Source organism: Antedon bifida, chromosome 6 (assembly GCF_963402885.1).
Source record: "Antedon bifida chromosome 6, ecAntBifi1.1, whole genome shotgun sequence".
In the NCBI taxonomy this organism is placed as follows: domain Eukaryota; kingdom Metazoa; phylum Echinodermata; class Crinoidea; order Comatulida; family Antedonidae; genus Antedon; species Antedon bifida.
In genome coordinates, this window is record NC_136231.1 from 3458248 (window position 1) to 3478141 (window position 19894).

Consider the following 19894-nt stretch of genomic DNA (forward strand, 5'->3'; position numbering starts at 1 on the left):
TTAATGTTAAGTGTTTTTATTGTCTTTCGCGGGAACAACCAACTTTTATTATTTCCACTGTTTTTCTTCTTTTTTTTTCATTACTACTTACAAATAAGTTGACACCATAAATAAGAATGTGTTAAAATGGTAAAAGGTCTAATTACTTAATTTATAGAAATTGTATTCTAAGTATCACAATTAGTAGCACACACAAATACATATATACAGTACCTATGATTTTAAACAATGCATTAAAATATTGTTTTATACATAAAAAAAAATTGGCTTATTAACGATACAAATGCTAACTATAAAAAATAAAACTTATATTAATTGGAATACAATAGATCAAAACAAATAAAGTAAAGAAAAAATCATTCAAATAAGTTTAAGTAAAAAATTAAGAAGTTTTTCTTTTATACGAGACCATTTGATCTCGACTTTAGTTAAATGACATGAATATTCATTACTAATTTGATTTTAACTTCAAGAAAGAGTAACTTCCAAATTAATTTTACATCATGTTTGCGTTTATCAATTTTATTTTTTTAAATACATTTTATAAATACAGAAAGTAAATAACGACAATAGTTCATTTACGTTCCGACAATAATGTTTAAAAACGTAATCTCTTGGATTTCAGGAAAACATTTTTTGATTAATTAGTTGAATCGTATACATACTGGTTGCACAACAATACATAAATGTACGGGAATGTTAAGTTTATTATTTCGGCCCAAGAAAATGTCATAGTTTTTTTGATTGTCGAAATAATTTAATCAACTTTTTTCTCTTATAAGCCTACATTTTAAGAAAATGAAATGCAAAATAGTTACCGAGCATTCTGACATTCTAGCATATTTTCACCATTGTTAACTTACACGTTATATGCACTACGCACGTAATTGTATTGCCATGTGATGAAATATGACATGAAATTTATGAGTACCAAATCTGGTTTAGTTATGATACATGCTTGTGAGGATATGATTACAAACGTGATTTATATATATATAATATATAGGTATTTATTCATAAAAAAAACACATAAAATGTACAAACAGAAGGCAGCCAACGGCTGAAAAATTCTGTAAACAACGTACAAAGTAAAAATTTAAAAGACTCTAACAACAATAAAATATATACATACAATATAAAAGTACACAGTAAATCAGATCATTAAAAAGCCGTTAAAATTCTTAAAATGCTAAAAGACCCAGATAAACCAAAGCATGCGGTAATCACTAATTCGTTATTATTATTATTAATGTTATAAACCTACAAAGTTTTAGTTTTAGAAGCTTCATTCATTCTATCAATAATGTTAGGGATGGTAGAGCGTTTCCAACGATTAGTTTTACACAAGGGGGCATCCAACAAATTAAAATTTCTCAAATTTCGAATCAATACAATGAATTGCATCTAATATTTAAAGTAAAGTCAAAAAAAAATATTACAAGCAACAACTTTGTAACATAGATAATCTATTTTTACAAAATTTACCGAAACGATAATTATATAGAGGATTAGTAACAGTTATCTGGCACCACCTATCAGTCTTTCAGTGGCGGCATTTACATCACCACCTGTAGCTGTGAGTGCTCTTATGTTTGCTTCCCTATCTACAAAACCCATAGTTCGAAATTGAATCTGAAAAGAGAGAGTAATTTAACTTTAGTTTTTTTGCATCATGACTACATTCTGAAAATATTTGTTTTTCTAAATTAATTAATTACTTTTCTGTCGCATGTACAAGATGCAGTGTCATAAGCATACAGCCCTAGAAAAAATAATTTAAAAAATAAGGATACAATATAAATATAAATAGAGAAAAAAGATAAAATTATCTATAATCACAATCTAATTGATGATGATGATGATGATATCTATAATTATGGTAAACAATTTTAAAAAGTACACAAATATCATATTCTTGTGTGAAACACAAATATACACAAGAAAGTAAAAATTATACCATTGCTTTAAATAGATGAAGAATCTTGTCAACCAGATCTTGTTTACTAGCATGTCCAGAAATCGACACCTTCTCGTTTGCCAAATATTGGAAAAGGCAGTCCCGACTTATTTTCTTGCGGTTAAGTAGCTCAGATTTGTTTTCAGTGTGGTTCAGTATTACATCAATGGTTTCTGCAAATTTTATTTTTGTGAAATTTAAAACATTTGTGATGTGGCCAGTTTATTATAGTATAGTATATGTAATTTCAGACAGGTCAGAAGTTAGATGAATAGTCTATTTGTTGGTAAACTAAGAGCAAGGCTATGTTTGTATGCCCCTTCTAAGCATAGTTGCTGGACTTGGACCTGGATGGAACTATAGACGTAGGAGAGAGCTTGAATGTATGTAAGTAAGCAGCGGGTACTGCACCAACAGGATTTTAATTGTTTGTAACTGTGTGGAGTAGCTTTGCATCAGGGTGCTGAGTAATTGGTCAGATGTTTTGCCCTACTCTGACGTAATTACTACTAAGTACATTGAGAATATAATACGCAAGTAATTCTCGAAAACAAACCCTGTCAATATGTTTCTAGTCTTGAAAGTTTCCGGCGGCGCTAAGCCTGTGTGGTGTGAGCCTAACATTAAACATTATGTTTCCTGCCACACCTTTTCTCCAAATAAAAATTAATGCTGATTTGCTTGCGAAAACTAAGTCAGCTACATACCAGTCATTGGTGACATTGTTCATGTTTGCTATTATTAGTATTTGGTATGTTGAATTTTGTCTATGACTATCTTCAACATTTCACAGAACACATTTTTTATTTTAAACATTTGGAAACTCAATTTCAAAAGTCAAATGTTGGTAGTTATTCTATATGGAGTTCATAAATTAATTTTATGAGCATCATGGCGGACTACAGTAGGCCTACTACTACAAGATTTATCGAGTTGTTTCGGGAATTTCCCGTCCGGTACTACTGCCTTACCTTCCAATGAGTGAGTTTTAATAAGCTTGCTTGTTATAGTATCTTTTAACAATATCAATTCTTTCTCTGGCAAATACCTTAACAAACGTCTGAATTCCTCTTTTTCCTCTTCATTAAGCATATTTTACAGTCTAAGATAGACACTATATTTGTTTACAGGAAAATTAAAATACAAAGCCTATCTCGGCCGCGCCTCTTTGTTGTACACCCTCTATATTGGTATGAAATCTTCCTGATAAGGAAGTGTGGGAAGATTGCTGAAAGATCCCGTATTTTGATAGCTTCTTCTAAAGCACATACTTTTTATTTAAAGGTCATAAAACAACTGCAATTTAAAGCAGAAATAGTAAGGTTTTTTGTTAACTGCAAAAATCGCCTATTCAAAGTCTGATTTTATTAGGCCTAATCTTCATTTTTCATGATTTTGTGGAGACACATCTTTAAAGTATGTATATAAAATTTAGTCCCCATGGTAGCTTAAGTTCAGTTTTTAAACTTTGCTATTTTAGGTCAACATCCTTTAATAAATGTCTTGTTTTTATGATTACTTTTCTCATTATTTAACATTAGATAAACTTGTTGTCACTAAAATAAAAAGTAGGTTTTTGTATGTTGTTTATTATTTTTAAAATACAAGAGCTGTACATGCTTATTATATTCATTTTTTTTTTGCTCCACGATAAAACAAAGTCATCAATGTGTTCTTCAATAAACTACAAGTAAACCTGTTTTTCTAATATTGTATTTTTTTTATTTTATTTTAGAGTATGTAGGCGAAATTCAATGATTTGTGTTGGTAATTTATATGCAATATCAAATATACATTGCAACAATTAACGGTATAACCTTAATATTTAATATTGTAATTAGCATATTGTTTACGCTATCAATATTGTGTGTATTACAATATACAAAGTACTTTTTGTGATAAAACATTTAATCAGGGTAGAATAATTGTACTGTATTTATTTAAATTCAAAGATTATTTTAAAGCCAAGAAAAGCAATAGTCTTATTATACTTTTTGATTAGGTAAAGAGTTGTTCAATAAATACACAACAAAAAAAAGACAAATACACGACCTGTCACCATGAATAAAAAATGTGCACATAGGGGGTTGGGAAATCATCAATATTAAAGCTTTGTTCCCAATATCGACGCAACGCAAGGACAAAACGCAACGATTTTACCAATCACAAGCGATGGATTATTCCGACAGTAGCTTGTCATTGGTCAATTTGCTTGTTGTGCGTACGTCCTTGCATTGCGTCTCTAGTGGGAACCACGCATTGCTGTGAAACAAGGAATTCTTAAAAGATTCACATATGTGTGGCCTTGAGAGTTGTCTACTGTACGAAAACGGGAAAAAAGAATGTCAACAATTTACAGTGAGTGCGGCCTAAGTAGGTAGAACTGTGATGCAAATTTTAGGATAGTACACTATAACTTTTAACATCAAAAATAACTGCACTTCTGTATATTTGAATAGCTATTTTTCATGCTATACAAATAAATATGAATTCATTTACTTTTATAAAAATTACATATATAGTTATATATAATTATTTATTATTTGTGATGAAGTTAATACTAAAAACAGAGGAATCTTTAATACGAATGATAAACATTTTTACCGCTAAATTATTGGTCACATAAACCCACTGTTTCTGATCTGGCGGAAATAGTAATCATTTTTTTTAGAAAAATGATTAATTAATGCTATCTTCTTTTTCAGTAGCGAATATAAAATATTCATAATAAAATATTAAACCTAATTATTTAATCCATGTAATCACTTTATATCCCCCTTTGCTTAAAATCAGTATGTATAGATAAAAACTATACCATTACCAATCTATACAGTGATCAGTGAATTGTACCTAATATTTAAAGTCAAGCCAAAAAACGATATTAAATTGTGTACAAGCAACAACTTTGTAACATACATAATCTATTTTTACACCAAAACGATAATTATATAGAGGATTATTGGTAACAGTTAGCTGGCGCCACCTATCAGTCTTTCAATGGCGGCATTTACATCACCACCTGTAGCTGTGAGTGCTCTTATGTTTGCTTCCCTATCTACAAAACCCATAGTTGCTAACTGTTCTAGTTGCGCCCGAAATTGAACCTCTGGAGCCTGAAAAGAGAGATTAATTGAACTTTAGTGTTTTTGCATCATGACTACATTTGTTAGTAGAAAACACCCCCACCACATATTAAATATTTTCTATATATATATATGTCTGTCCTAAAACTGCTGCACAGTTCCCTAACAATACTTACTGGAAGAAATTGCAAGAGAGTTGGCCTATTTCCTAACTATTACTGCACCTAACCCAAAAACTAAGGACATCGATAGATTTTGAAACTCTGGGCTCCAGATTCATAAGGTGAAGTCTAACCATTCAACCACAGAACTGGCTTGCTAAAAAACTGAGTTATCCCATAACTAAAGTCATGCATTATTCATTCATTAACACATTAGAAAAAAAAAACTATTCCTGCTCTTACCTGAACTGTATTTGCACCTGTAGATAATGACTGCATCATTGTTGACATCATTTGAGACCACTGATCTGCATTGGGAGCTGAACCTGTAACGGTGGGGGCTGTTGATGGTGTGCTACTTGTAGTTGTACTTGTTGTTGATACATTTGCTGTACTAAGTGTTGGCATTGTCCCAGTCAATCTAACCAACCAATTAAACAAAATACTGTACATTATATAAACTTTAAACAAGACTGGGTGATGTTACACTAGATATTAGTGGGTGTGTCTGCTTTATTTAAATATGCTAATTGGTATTTGCTGTACTAAGTGTTGGCATTGTCCCAGTCAATCTAACCAACCAATTAAACAAAATACTGTACATTATATAAACTTTAAACAAGACTGGGTGATGTTACACTAGATATTAGTGGGTGTGTCTGCTTTATTTTAATATGCCAATTGGTATTTGTTTATTTGTTATTATTTATTTATACTAGGCGACCTCTTCAGTCCAGAGGGCCAGCGGTTGTAATGTACTAGTATACCGTGGTAACCCCTACTCGTCTCAAAAGATGTACTAGGTTCTTTAAAAGTGCACATGAGCTAGATCTTGTGGCTAGCATTTAGTATTCTTACTTTAGGGTATAATCACTTTATTAGTTATGATTCATTTTTAAAGGCAAAATGACTGTATATAAATGTACTGTATATAATATTTGTTTAAAATGATAATGAAAGAGACGAGAAGTCTGTTGTTACCATTTTCAAATACCTGTACTTACCCAGGTAAGAGGCCTGGTGCTTCTTGTTGTAGCTGTTGCATTCCCTGTTGTATCTGCATGATTGCCTGCACTGCTCTAGGATTTGTCATAGCTGACTGCATCTCAGGGTTTTGCATCTTTTAAAAAGTAATAAAACATCATATCATACTATAGTGCATGGTTCTTAAAAATGTTCCATAAGGATTTTAAATCATGCAATATTTATTAACATATTAAATTATCATTTAAACATGTAATGTACATAAATTTGGTATTTTTTAAATCCCTGTATTGCCTTTCTCAATTCTGTTCTACATGCATTCAAATACTCAATAATCAACCATGCTGTTATAATCGTTCAGACATAGACATATTTTACTCTTTCTAACTAGTACTGCTTGATGAAAATATAAGTACCTGCTGTAGGAATGTTGGCATCATCTGCTGCATCTGTTCTTGAAGTTGAGAATTTCCAGCAAACATTGGATTAGATGCTAATACCTAGTGTAGTAGAAAGAAATATCTTTTGATTTGAAATTACTGGTAATTTGAACTTTGATCCTTACTTATCTTTAGTAAATCGTCTAGGAATGTATGTACTTCACTATACTGAAGACACTCTAATTAAGAAGACAAGGAGTAATACATGTTCTAACACTATGGCCAACCTCTATTTAGGGGAAAATCTTGTTGGATCCCGAAGCCGTCCCCTTGATAGAGGTGCTATGAATTGGCTAGTGCTAACCTGTGAAGCAAGCTGAGGGTTTTGGCTCATATTTTGCATCATGCTTCTCATGTATGGAGCCTGCATCATGTTCTGCATCAGCTGTGGATTGGCCGACATCTGCTGCATCATACTTTGCATTCCAGGACTGTTAAAGATACCTGTAGACAAGGAAATAAATACAGCTGTTAAAAAGTGAATCAGATTTATTAGCCTATGGATCACAGGTGTTAAATGATGAATCACAGGTGTAAACTGATGAATCACAGTTATTAGCCTATGGATGACAAGTGTTATCTGGTGGATCACATGTGTTAACTGATGGATCACAGGTGTTAACTGATGGATCACAGCTGTTAACTGATGGATCACAGGTGTTAACTGATGAATCACAGGTGTTAGCCTATGGATGACAAGTGCTATCTGGTAGATTACAGGTGTTAACTGATGAATCACAGGTGTTAACTGATGGATCACAGCTGTTAACTGATGGATCACAGGTGTTAACCTATGGATGACAAGTGCTATCTGGTGGATTACAGGTGTTAACTGATGGATCACAGCTGTTAACTGATGGATCACAGGTGTTAACTGATGAATCACAGGTGTTAAATGATGAATCACAGGTGTTAGCCTATGGATGACAAGTGCTATCTGGTAGATTACAGGTGTTAACTGATGAATCACAGGTGTTAACTGATGGATCACAGCTGTTAACTGATGGATCACAGGTGTTAACCTATGGATGACAGGTGTTAACTGGTGGATCACAGTTGTTAACTGGTGGATCACAGTTGTTAACTGGTGGATCACATTTGGTAGCCTATGGATGACAAGTGCGATCTGATGGGATCACAGGTGTTAACTGGTGGATCACAGTTGCTAACTGATGGATCACAGTTGCTAACTGATGGATCACAGTTGCTAACTGATGGATCACAGTTGTTAGCCTATGGATGACAAGGCATACAATCTGATGGATCACAGGTGTTAACTGGTGGATCACAGGTGTTAACTGGTGGATCACAGGTGTTAACTAATGGATCACAGGTGTTAACTAATGGATCACAGGTGTTAACTGATGGATGACAAGACATACTATCTGGTGGATCACAGGTGTTAACATGTGGTTAACAGGTGTTAACACATGAATCAAAGGCATTAACAGGTGAAACTCAAGTGCTACCACATGTGGATATCAAATATGTAATCTCAGATGTTATTACCTGGTCCAGGTTGAACCCCACTTAAATTAGGTGTTGTGGATGGTGTGGATGTTGTCGTTGACGGTGTACTTGATGCAGTAGTAGTAGTTGTAGCAGTAGATGGTGTTGACCTTGCACTGGGTGTACCCCATGGATTAGGTAGAGGTTCTGTGTTTTCCCTACCCTGTTGTGAGGCACTGCCACTAGATGAAGCTTTAAAAAAAACACAAGTTTATTATTATTTACGTAATGATGTTTTATTAACTTATTATCTACTATCATACCACACAAATAAAATATATTACATAAACTTTCAAATTTGTGACAAAATGACATTAATGTTATTAATAGTGTTCATTGTTACAGTGTACATTATGGTGTACATCGGTGACCATTCACCAAACGCGTCTCTGTAGGCACAGGAATAAAATAAAACTTTGCAAAAATAACTGTTACTTACTATTACCACTAAGAGCTGCAAATGGGTTGCCTCCAAGCTGTTCTTGAGCTGCATTCATCATTGGTTCTTGTATATCTGTATACATTCTCCGTAGGGCATTGTAGCCTCCTGGAATACTCTACAATCAAACAAATAAACAGTTGAATATGGGTGATATCCTTTCAAAATATAGCAAAATTTATTTATTGATTTCGCCATGCAAACCTTCAAACAATATAAAATTTATTTAGATGTAAGTTTTAATGAATCATTGGGTTGTCATATAACTGTATTATTATTTCATGAGCAAAATATGTGATTTAATGTTAAGATTAATTTAATAGGATTTCATAAATGATCATGTGACATACTTCTAGATTGCTTAGAGCTCTATCTTGGCTTCTCATCATCTCCTGCATCATAGATGGATTACGTGCTAGCTCCATGGTTTGACGCAGTAACTCTGGGTTATTTAACATGTGGGATAATTCAGGATTTCTCTGAAAAACAAAATCATAGTTATGATTGTTAATTTGCACAACAGATTGTGTCCAAACATGGTAGTGATATACCCAAATATTGTTGTAGTTTACGCATATTATGTAATGATGCATTATTGTGTTTACGCGTATCAGATTAAGAACGTACGCTTATGTTTTAGTCGTGTGCGTTGTATTCAAACAAGTCTAAATAGCATTCTCATAGTTGTTATGAATCAAGCATGGTAGTAAAGTACCAACTAGTCTGTTGCTAACCTGTTGCTAACCTGTTGTTAACCAGTATATGTAATGAGTTGATTGGCCCAAGGATAAGTTAACTAGATTCATATTGTAGATATATATTATATATAACATATTTTAATTAATTATTTTAACGTATCTTTGCATTATTAGTGAATGTATTGTAAGTTATTAGAATGTTATATGTCTGTTTGTTTCAGGTTTTGAATTGTATTTCTTATCGTAGTAATTATATTATCTGTTTCATTTGCTGAGATTTTCATGTGAATAAAGCATTTCTTTACAATACAAAAAGCCAAAAAACTCATTTGTTTTCACATGTCACATTCTCCCACAGTAGTGATATGACATCATCATGTCCATATATGGGCACATCACATTTTTTTGTCACATAAAGTTTGATAGTGTAGACAGAGCTTTACTAACTTCCATCAATTGTTGCATTTGAGGATTACTCATCAACATTTGTCTTAACATCTCTGGATTCTGCATCATATTCTGTACTAATGGATTCTCCATAACTTGTTGCAACATCTCTGGATTATTCAACAACTAAAAAAAAACACAAACAAAAACATTCAAAGATATGGTATGGTAACGTTTTCACATTAAACGCCATGATAGCGCTAGAACCACTCACATCGTCTAGAGAATCCGTAGAGATCTCATTCACCTTAAACCCTGCAACACCAGAGTTTGCAATAAAAAAAGCTTAAATACCCGTATTCTGCTATGGATGATGAATACAATACAACTAGAGTGAGTAAGTGGAACCGTAATTACGTAGCCATAACATAGACAAGGGTTCGAGGCTCACTCGCTCCATGGTTCTGGTGGTAGAACAAGTCTTCTGGGATAGGACTATAAACTGTAGGTCCAGTATACACATCTGGCTCATGTTAACTTTAAAGAACCCAGTACATCTTTTGAGACGAGTAGGGGTTACCCCGGTGTACTAGTTCACACACAGCCACTGTCACAAACTCATCATATATATATATATATTCTTTAAGGCATCTGTAATTGGCGATATCGCTCTTGGATGTATGTGAAATAAAATAAAAAATAAAAGGGGAACACATCTAGCACACTTTAAAGAACAGTAGTACAATCTGTCATTTAGTGTTGATTTAATATTTACCTGGCTTTGCATTTGTTGTTGCATTTCCATAAAATTAGCTGATCCTAGGCCCATTCCTCCAAGGCCACCGAGTCCACCCAGCCCACTTCCAAATGGGTTTTGTTGTGCTTGAATAGGAGGTGGGGCTGCAGTGGTGGTTGATGATGATTGAGAAGATTGTTGTGCATGTTGAGCTGCTTGTTCTTGAGCCTTTTAAAAAGGGTAAAATAAAGTTATTAACATTTATACTATATACTAACAGTTTAATTTCTTTACACCAAGAAAACTTCTGTAAAATATTTACTTTCAGTTGGAGATATAAATAATCATAATTGATTTTATTGGGGGTTTTTTTATTCAGTTTGTCTTTTATTTGTATGAAGCTTTCTTGTTTTTATAACGCACATTTCCAGACAGAATTATTTTTGTAACTGTACACCTCAGTTATATTATTAATCAGGGATTTGAATGCATGGTGTATTTATCAAGAGATTTTAACACAAATTTGAATTTGTAACCCTAGGTTTAAAAAATGTTTTTAAAACATATTATTTATCATTGCCAAAACTGATCTCTATGTTAGTATAAAATTACTGGTAGGGTACCAGTTTTTATTCAGGTTAAATGTAACCAAATGGTACAGTACCAGCATATCATAATAATTTGCGATTACTGATGACCTTCAATGTTGCCTCAAAGCTTGGTTCCCACTAGAACGCAACACAAATACGTAAGCGCAACGCAAGTAATTTTACCAACCATGACGCGATAGATCATCTAAACTGTTGCTTGTGATTGGTCATTACGTAGAGCTACGTCCTTACATTGCGTTCTATTTGGAACCAACCTTAAGAATTTTCATATAAACTATTGTTATTTAAGGGCTATATCCACAACCCAATACATCTAACTCAACATTTTAGTCTTTATATATATAAACAAATCAGGCACAGAACATTAATTCTAAACCGCCCGGTGATATACTGAAATTTAATTAATTAATTTGAAACGATAAAGATGAGGAAATCTGTGAGAATGAGAAAAAGTCGCCCCAACCGAGACTCGAACTCGGACCGCCTGCTTGATATGCAGATGTCCTAACCATTAGACCACTGGGGCTTTCATGGTATTGTTCGAACTCGATTGGATAACGACTCTTTAACATTCTCGGCGTGGTACGGCGGAACAGCACTAGTCCTCAGTTGTACGCACGCGCACCAGAGATCAAATTGATACGCCCTCATCTTACAGTATTTTTATTCACGAGGCGGGATCTCCGAAGAGATACTTTTATATATATAAACAAATCAGGCACAGAACATTAATTCTAAACCGCCCGGTGATATACTGAAATTTAATTAATTAATTTGAAACGATAAAGATGAGGAAATCTGTGAGAATGAGAAAAAGTCGCCCCAACCGAGACTCGAACTCGGACCGCCTGCTTGATATGCAGATGTCCTAACCATTAGACCACTGGGGCTTTCATGGTATTGTTCGAACTCGATTGGATAACGACTCTTTAACATTCTCGGCGTGGTACGGCGGAACAGCACTAGTCCTCAGTTGTACGCACGCGCACCAGAGATCTTTAGTCTTTATATATATATATATTGTATTGATATTTATTACTGTTATGTGTTTTCCTGTATTTTAAGTGTAATGTAAGCATTCAAGGAAAACAAATTTCATGTTCGCCTTGTTGTGGTCATGACAATAAAGTTTTATCTTATCTTATGTAACCATTGGAATTATTCTTATGGTAAATTTAAATACAGTATTAGATGTGACACTGGACGGTGTAACATAATTTCCTTATACAGTATAATCTGGATACAGAAGAATAGGTTGCAACTGACAAATAACCAGGTTATGTTAGTTGATCTGAATATAGTCTGAATGTCTACTAAACATAGATAGAGCTTACTTTGTTGGCAGATCTTATGACTAGATGAACTGTTAATCCATCCTTGATCCCTGTAAAAACAATGACAAATAAATAATAAAAAGAATATAGTACACCAGTTCATGATATACAATGGAAAGTACATAATTATATAAACCAGTTTATGGTTATGACTACATTCCATGTAGAGAACATCTTGAATACACCACAATGATTTGATTTTATTCGGTTTCAACATAAGATTACAAGACAATATGAATACAAACAATTTACAAGCAAATACATTAAATAAGAAACCAAGGATAGCCCATAAAATTGAAAGAAAAATCAATTTAATTCCAATGGAGTCCAATGGTCTTAGACTCCAAACTTCTAACCCGAGTTAAGTATCGTGCTCTCTTGCTTTAAAAATAATTTAGTAAATGCCATATTGAAAAAGATAAAAGAAAATACATATCAAAATGAATGTGAAATTTATTATCTTAATAAAGATCAGTTATAAAAAATGTTTATACCATGCTTTGCTATTGTATCTGTATCCTTCAAAATTTTTCCAGCAAAAATTAAACACAGTTGGTCTACTGAGGTGTTGTTAAATTTCTTGGATACTTCATCTTTGAACTGCAAAAACAAAAAATCAATTAATTAAAATATATATATATTCATAATATATTATACTCTCATTTGCAAATAGAGAACGGTTCTGATTGCTAATACGGATAGACTGCCTAGCCAAACTAATAGTAATACAACTTCTCCAGTATTCATAAAAGAAATACCGATTCATTTGTTGAATGATGATGACCGGGTGGTTGTTAAAAATGTTGGCGGCATCATGACTTTTTTTTGTTGCCCATTACTAACCTTTGGCTAATAAAGCTAGGCCTAAGCAGTTTTTTTTGTAGGGTAAGAGTTTTACAGTCATGTTAGGACCAATCACAATGGCCGTCTGAGTTAGCCATGCAAAGGCTTTGCAGCCCATATCTGCTGGGTCTTGCAGGGGACAGGGCCGCTACGCTACTGCCACACCACAGCCTTCTTGCCTCGTTTTAGTTAGGCCTAGCCTAGCCTAGATAGTCATATTGTACATTATGCACATACTATTGATTCGAAATAAACCTAAATAGTTACCTCTTTAACGGTGGCCGTTTCATCAACCTCTACTGTGTGTTTTTCTTTGGGAGTTTTCACCACAACTTCGATTTTTTTTGTCGCTTCCTCACCTTGATCGGCCATATTTAGTTTTCTAGTGTGTTCTATGGTGCATTCTGGGAAAATTAGAGTGAGCCCTCAACCTGCCACCAATTAACAAACTTAATTGATTCAAGTACTGGGATAGAACTTTGATACGATCTGTACTTAATTTGTATGTCCATACTATTTTCATAATGTTCTTAAAATAAAAAGAAAATTTACTAAATGTAAACCTCCTCTGTGATTGCAGTGTATGTACATCCAATAAAACATTATCATAACATTATATTACATATCCTAACGTACTAAAATCCATTACGTCATTGAAGGTGACTGGAAACAGGCACTTTCCATCAATCAATACAGTGTCCATTTGGAAGATGGAAGAAAAAACCCGAGCTGAGCTTAAGTTGGCCATTAGTGGCTATAGCCATTTCAGTTTTTTGTTTATTTTAGGAACGGACCGCGCGTGTGAAGGTACAGTAGTTAAAAAATAAAAATTATACTGCCAATTAATAAAGATCAAATTAAATATACGCCATAAAGAATCGGAATATATTGTGGGGAATAGTATTATAAAATTACATAGGGAGATTTGATGATAAGACATTTTGTTTAAAATTGAGATAGCCGAGTTTTATTGAGTAAGCTGGCAGGAATAACTGTAGGCTATCTGTGTCCCGTTAGGACCGAGATGTCTGCCCATGTTGCAAGTCTTCTTTCTTGGGCCGAAACGGCCCACTCTGTCACGGAAGTTAGTTTCAAAAGATGTTTAAATTAAATAATGTATTAATTATTAGGATGGTATTTATTTGAATAAACGCCTCTCCAATAAAACATCACTTTGAATAATAATCCCCCAGCCCCAACACAACTATTTAAACATCCATCCACATTTATAATAACACAATTTGTAGTAGAATTCATCGCACTGTTATCTACAATTTACCAAGCATTTGTTATTCTTTTTTACCACTTTTCATATCTATTAGAGGATTTCATTTGATTATAAATATTACCATATTATAAAAAAACTAACAAATTTAACATATTCCTCGAATAAGCACCTCCCTCAAATAAACTCCGCTTCCCCACATCCGCCCTATAAGGGTCCTACCAAACAATAAACACTATACTTTAAAATGTTATTAATCATCTAAGACACTGTGAAACAGAGTAGTTTAGTTTTACGAATGTCAAGCATTTTCAATAATCGTAACCGACAGAAAACGTACAAGGAGAACATCATCATTCCGAGAACCATCGTCTACACTTCCTAGAGGGGGAGCGAGCGAAGCGAGCTCACCCTCTAGTAATTCAGATTGTTACAATTCACTTTTGGCAGATAGAACATTCAAGTGTGTTTCGGTTGAACGCTTTTTGTCCATTCAGAAGCTCAGAGATGCTCCAAAGCATGTTCAATTTTTAAAACATTTAATACTTGTATATTAACATTATAGGCCGGGTGGAAGTCTCCAAAACTAATAATGCAGAACTGAGAATATAATTTTATGTTTTGGATTTGATGATTCCATTGTATAAACTAAATGTTCGCTTCCTTCAAGGAACTGTTAATCAACGTTTAGGCTTGCAGAGCCTGTAGAATTAATGCATTTTTGTAACCACATCTTAGGGAAATGTCTACTTAAAAAACATGTTAATAACTAGGCCTGGTGGATGTCTCCAAAACTAATAATACGGAAATGAGAAGATGACAACAACCTCTTCTTCATAATTTTATGTTTCATTCATTCTTTTCATGATACGGTAATTCATTTTATGAACTATCTCATATAAATGTTTATTTCAAGGAACAATAATTACCTCCGCCAAGGAGGTTATGTTTTCACCCCTGTATGTTTGTGTGTGTGTGTGTTTGTGTGTGTGTCTGTGAACAGCCTGGAGGCCACAGTTTTTATCCGATTCTCACCAAATTTGGCAACAATGATCTATGCCCCAAAAGCTCGGACGATTTCGAATTTGAGGGGAAAAAGTCATAGGTCAAGGTCACAACTAACAAAAAACTATTTTACTACCTAGAGACCACAGTTTTTATCCGATTCTCACCAAACTTAGCCACAATGATCAATGAAACATCATATAATTGTGGTTAAATTTTGAAGGGTCAGGGTCAAAGATCAAGGTCCACAAAAAACAAAAAAAAAGAAATAAAAAAATAATTTAAAAAAAACCTCAGTGGGACTTGAACCAGCAATCTCAATTGTGAGAGGCTGGATACATAACCATTACACCACACTGTCATCCACAACTTTGTAGTGTGCAGTTAACATATTTACACTTAGAACTAATAAAAAAAAATATTCAGGGGGCATTTTATGTAGGGGAATTTTAGAGTAGGCGGAGGTTTGTACTCTTGGAGTACCCTCTAGTTGTTTAAGTCTTCCTGTTATTCATATCTCACACTTTTTAGTGACCAATACTAGGCGGATTGTTTGGCTTGTCTTTATTTTTGGCTTATTGCCTTATTAAGGATGTGGTACGGGATGGTTTCGTGTATATCAAACCGTAATAATGTTCCACTTCAGAGAACACTCATTTTAAAGTAGCTTTTGGGTTTTGTAATAGCCTTATATAAACATAATAGAGGTTTTCCGACCGTAATGAATTTCATTATTTATGTATTTTTCATCTGTTTAACATGTATACTTCTAACTAAATCCTGTTAATAGTACAACCCACGTAAATACATGATTTAAGCAAACGCATCTTTTTTTTACAAAGGTCAATGCCCCTCCTCTAAGCACCCACCCCTCCCTTCTTTCATGTTTTTCGTAACATCAAAAAGGGGCTCAGTGTAGCGACTGTGTCGCCGGTTATATCACCTATGCATTGTCCCTTCACACCAAGTTCACATGAAGAACGTTCTATCATGTCCTATTGCTAAATATTTAATCACTTCGGGTTTTAGAATACAATATTTAAATCCCTTCTATGAATTAAGAGGAAACCCGTTAATATTTCTTTATAATGCCGTGGTTAAATTAGGCCTATGGAAGAGTATAATGTTATTTATACCAATCTTCACACAAGGCCTACAAACAGCACAACATAATACAAGCATGCCAAACAGCTTACATTAATCGCCATGCATCTAATACACTTACCATGTTCACACCTGTAACCAGAGTACCTTGGTAGGCATTCACAGTACCCATCATCCCCATCTGTTAAGCATGTACCCCCGTTCTCACATTGTAACAGATCACATATATTGGCCAACTCTAAAAAGAAAATTCATTGATCTATGTTATTGGTGCACTTAGTAACAGAAAAGGTGAAACAGAAATTGTCCGTTGTCACGCCTGTAACATAATCTCTACATCTCTGCCGTTGTCTTGATACAGTCTGCTTCAGTTTCCATCCATCCCCCATCCTGTTTCTCTTCTTTCTTGTATATATAATTTTACAAATGCCACTCTAGGCTTAGGCCTAAGTACACATGTGTATTTTTTTTAATAGGCTTAGACTAGCAAAAATGTAGCTTTCTTTAAATCTCTTTTGCAGACTGTTTTGTAGGTCTTTATTTTCAAGAGCATATTCAGGCCTAGTTTGGCCTAATTGTAGCCTATAACCACAAAGCCTATAATTAGACGCCTAATAAATAGTAGCGGGCTATACACATAAAAAAACATAACTTGTTTAATACAGTATTGAAATTCCATGGCGCATCGCTTACTTGCATACTTTTTCATAGGCGCTAAGTTTTGACGTCTGCGCCAGATTCAGAAATCGGCGTAGTTATCGTGACTATTTTGACCAATCACAAACTAGATTGTTTTGAGGAAAGGAGATAATTTCACTGCAAACAGTGGAAACAGCCTATATAAATAGAGGAGAAAAATGATTAAACCAAAAATGAAGGCATAGGGACTACTGTTTGTGAAAGCCTACTTTATTATGCATAAAACATGAATGTGTTGTTGTGTGAACCTGTAAGAGGCCATAAAGCTATCATGCTCCTCCACCTTTCATAACCCCAGAGGTTTTAAAGTAACGCTACGTAAGCATAATATGTCTGATTGCAGAGCATAACGTCTTTTTTTCTTTTGATTTAGTACAAATAATGTTTCTAGTGACACAATCAGCTTATTTATTACTCGTGTATTCTGTTTTATTCCTATTAAATATCATGTGTTTGTATTGTTTATTTTCATGTTAACATAAACCTGCATTCGTTAAACAGTATTTAGTACTATAATTTATTTCAAAATTTATTGTGGAGTGACATGACCTTGACCTTACCCTTCTAAATTGAACTACCCCTTGATGATTGATCATGGATCATTGTGGCATTGTTTGGCAGACTGTTGTCTTTACGCGGGCGCCATAAACAGACAAGAAAACATAACCCCTAGGTGGAGGTAACACACAGACAGACAACCAGACAGACGACAGACAAACATATACACACACGGGGGCCGAAAACAAACTCATATGGGTAGAGGTACAAAGAATATTAAATCATGTGTAAAATGGAGTGTTTTCCGGTAGTTTTTATTTATTAAAATGTGTAAGAATTAAAATACTAATAAACTTAAATTTTAAAACTACTAAAAATGCAGCATAACCACCTAAAAAGTGCGGAAACTTTCCTGGATATGTCAGTGAATGAGGACTCCCCGGAAAGATTTGCAACGTTTTTAGATAAAAACAAATTGAATTGTAGAACGAGTTGCATATATGGTATGCAATGACACCGTAGGATTTTCTTTACTTTGGGAGGGGGTGGCTTCTCCATTTTCTAGATTTTGGCGCCACCCCGAAAGCGTTTATTCCTTAAATCGTGAGCCGTTTTAATTGAGTTGATGAATTAAATTGGAATACTGTATAGATTCCATATTTAAGGACACCCATTAATTATTAAGAGGACACTTTCAAGAAATATGTTTTAACACTGCGGCCGACTATAAATCTATTCTATTTACACATTTTATGACTCATGGTTCTACTGTTAATATCAAAGTCTTGATCAACAGATGTAGGCCTTACGTTCATCATATTTAAATTTATAATGCCCTGTTATAGTAACTTGGTACGCGTTTCGTTGGAGCTCGACTTCAATCTATACCGGGTCATTTCTGAATGAAACAAACATTGCAGTGTGCTCATGATGTAGGGCGGTGTCACGTATGATTTTACAAGTAAAGGTAAAAATAAAATTGCACTATATAATATGAATGTACTGTGGAGATGTCAAATGTATAAATCCCTGGAAATTTGTATAACAAATGTTGACATACAGCAGGGCTTGTTTTTATTCATGGACCTACGGTACATTATTAGGCCTATGCCCGGCCTATGTAACCATATAGGCCTAATAGTATGTCTCTTTTTTGTGTATGCTAATGCTTATTGCCGTTTGTTTAACTCTTTTAAAACCTGAACTATATTCATGTAAGGAGATGAACTACCATGAGTGAGTGCAGAGTTCCCTCTATGACAAATATTCATTGGTAGCGACAACTAATACAGTAACACATTCAATACACTGTAAACAAGTAAATGTTTGTAATTGATAAAGTTGTGTCTAAAGTAGGAGAAGGGGTACACCCCTAATCAGAAAGATGTTGTGATAGATATCATTCCCTTTAAGTTAATACCAAAATAGTACTTTTTTTAATTGATTTCGTGTACGAAAAAAAAAATCTTTTCGCGTTTGGAAAATATTTTGTTAATACCATTACTTTAGAAATCCAACAGCGCCGCCTATTTTGTACTTCCGCCGCGATGATTCGAGTGTTTTAATTAGCTTTAGATCGTTTGCATGATTTTGATTATTTAATGGAGCATCTCTATAAGATGCCTTGCCGGTTGCCTGTTGAAGTTTCGTCATGGTATCGTTGCCTTTCTAGCCTAGCTGGCCTAGGCGCTTTAGCCTAGGTAGGCCTAGGGTTGTTTGATCGTTTGTTGACATAATTAACACTACAGTACCAGTAGGCCTACAGTTTATAAAATCCAAATAAATATAATATATAATATTAGTTAAAAACAAATAAATGTTACTGTTTCGATGTGAATCAAATTCGTGGAATGGTACAAATAATGTCATTCGGTGAATAATGAAAGGTTATATTTCATCTATGCCATTATTTGTACCATTCCACTCATAAACATTCATTAATTGTATAATATTGTAATACTAACTGTATAATCAGAATAAATAAGTAAACGTGAAAATAACAAAGTAAAAGTATTCATTATTTTAGGCCTATTAATTTTAACAAATTTGTTTTTGGTAATGCTGAGTTGTTTTATAGTTATTGTTTGGAATTCAAACTTAAAAGTGATTTTAAGCACGATCTATGTGTCATTTAGAGCTACGCGTTATAGCTTCAGGTCTATCATCAAGGTCTACCATGAA

The 19894-nt window shown here is 33.9% G+C and overlaps 2 protein-coding genes across 2 annotated transcripts; both read right to left on the bottom strand.

Annotated features, from left to right (window-relative positions):
• Positions 1 to 992: 992 nt before the first annotated feature.
• On the bottom strand, positions 993 to 3124 carry LOC144844348 (uncharacterized protein C3orf38 homolog). Its single transcript, XM_078701217.1, has 3 exons — positions 2929 to 3124; positions 1958 to 2130; positions 993 to 1632 (listed from the first exon to the last, which is right to left on the bottom strand). Exons 1-3 carry the CDS (start codon positions 3047 to 3049, stop codon positions 1519 to 1521), a joined length of 408 nt encoding a protein of 135 aa, XP_078557343.1. The 5' UTR covers positions 3050 to 3124; the 3' UTR covers positions 993 to 1518.
• A 532-nt stretch (positions 3125 to 3656) lies between these two features.
• On the bottom strand, positions 3657 to 13580 carry LOC144845603 (ubiquilin-1-like). The gene is made up of 13 exons (XM_078703033.1): positions 13450 to 13580; positions 12834 to 12939; positions 12340 to 12389; positions 10434 to 10622; positions 9719 to 9844; positions 8924 to 9052; positions 8574 to 8691; positions 8135 to 8326; positions 6930 to 7069; positions 6602 to 6685; positions 6206 to 6321; positions 5445 to 5622; positions 3657 to 5070 (listed from the first exon to the last, which is right to left on the bottom strand). The coding sequence occupies exons 1-13, from the start codon at positions 13552 to 13554 to the stop codon at positions 4927 to 4929; spliced, it is 1677 nt and encodes a 558-aa protein (XP_078559159.1). The 5' UTR covers positions 13555 to 13580; the 3' UTR covers positions 3657 to 4926.
• Positions 13581 to 19894: the final 6314 nt, after the last annotated feature.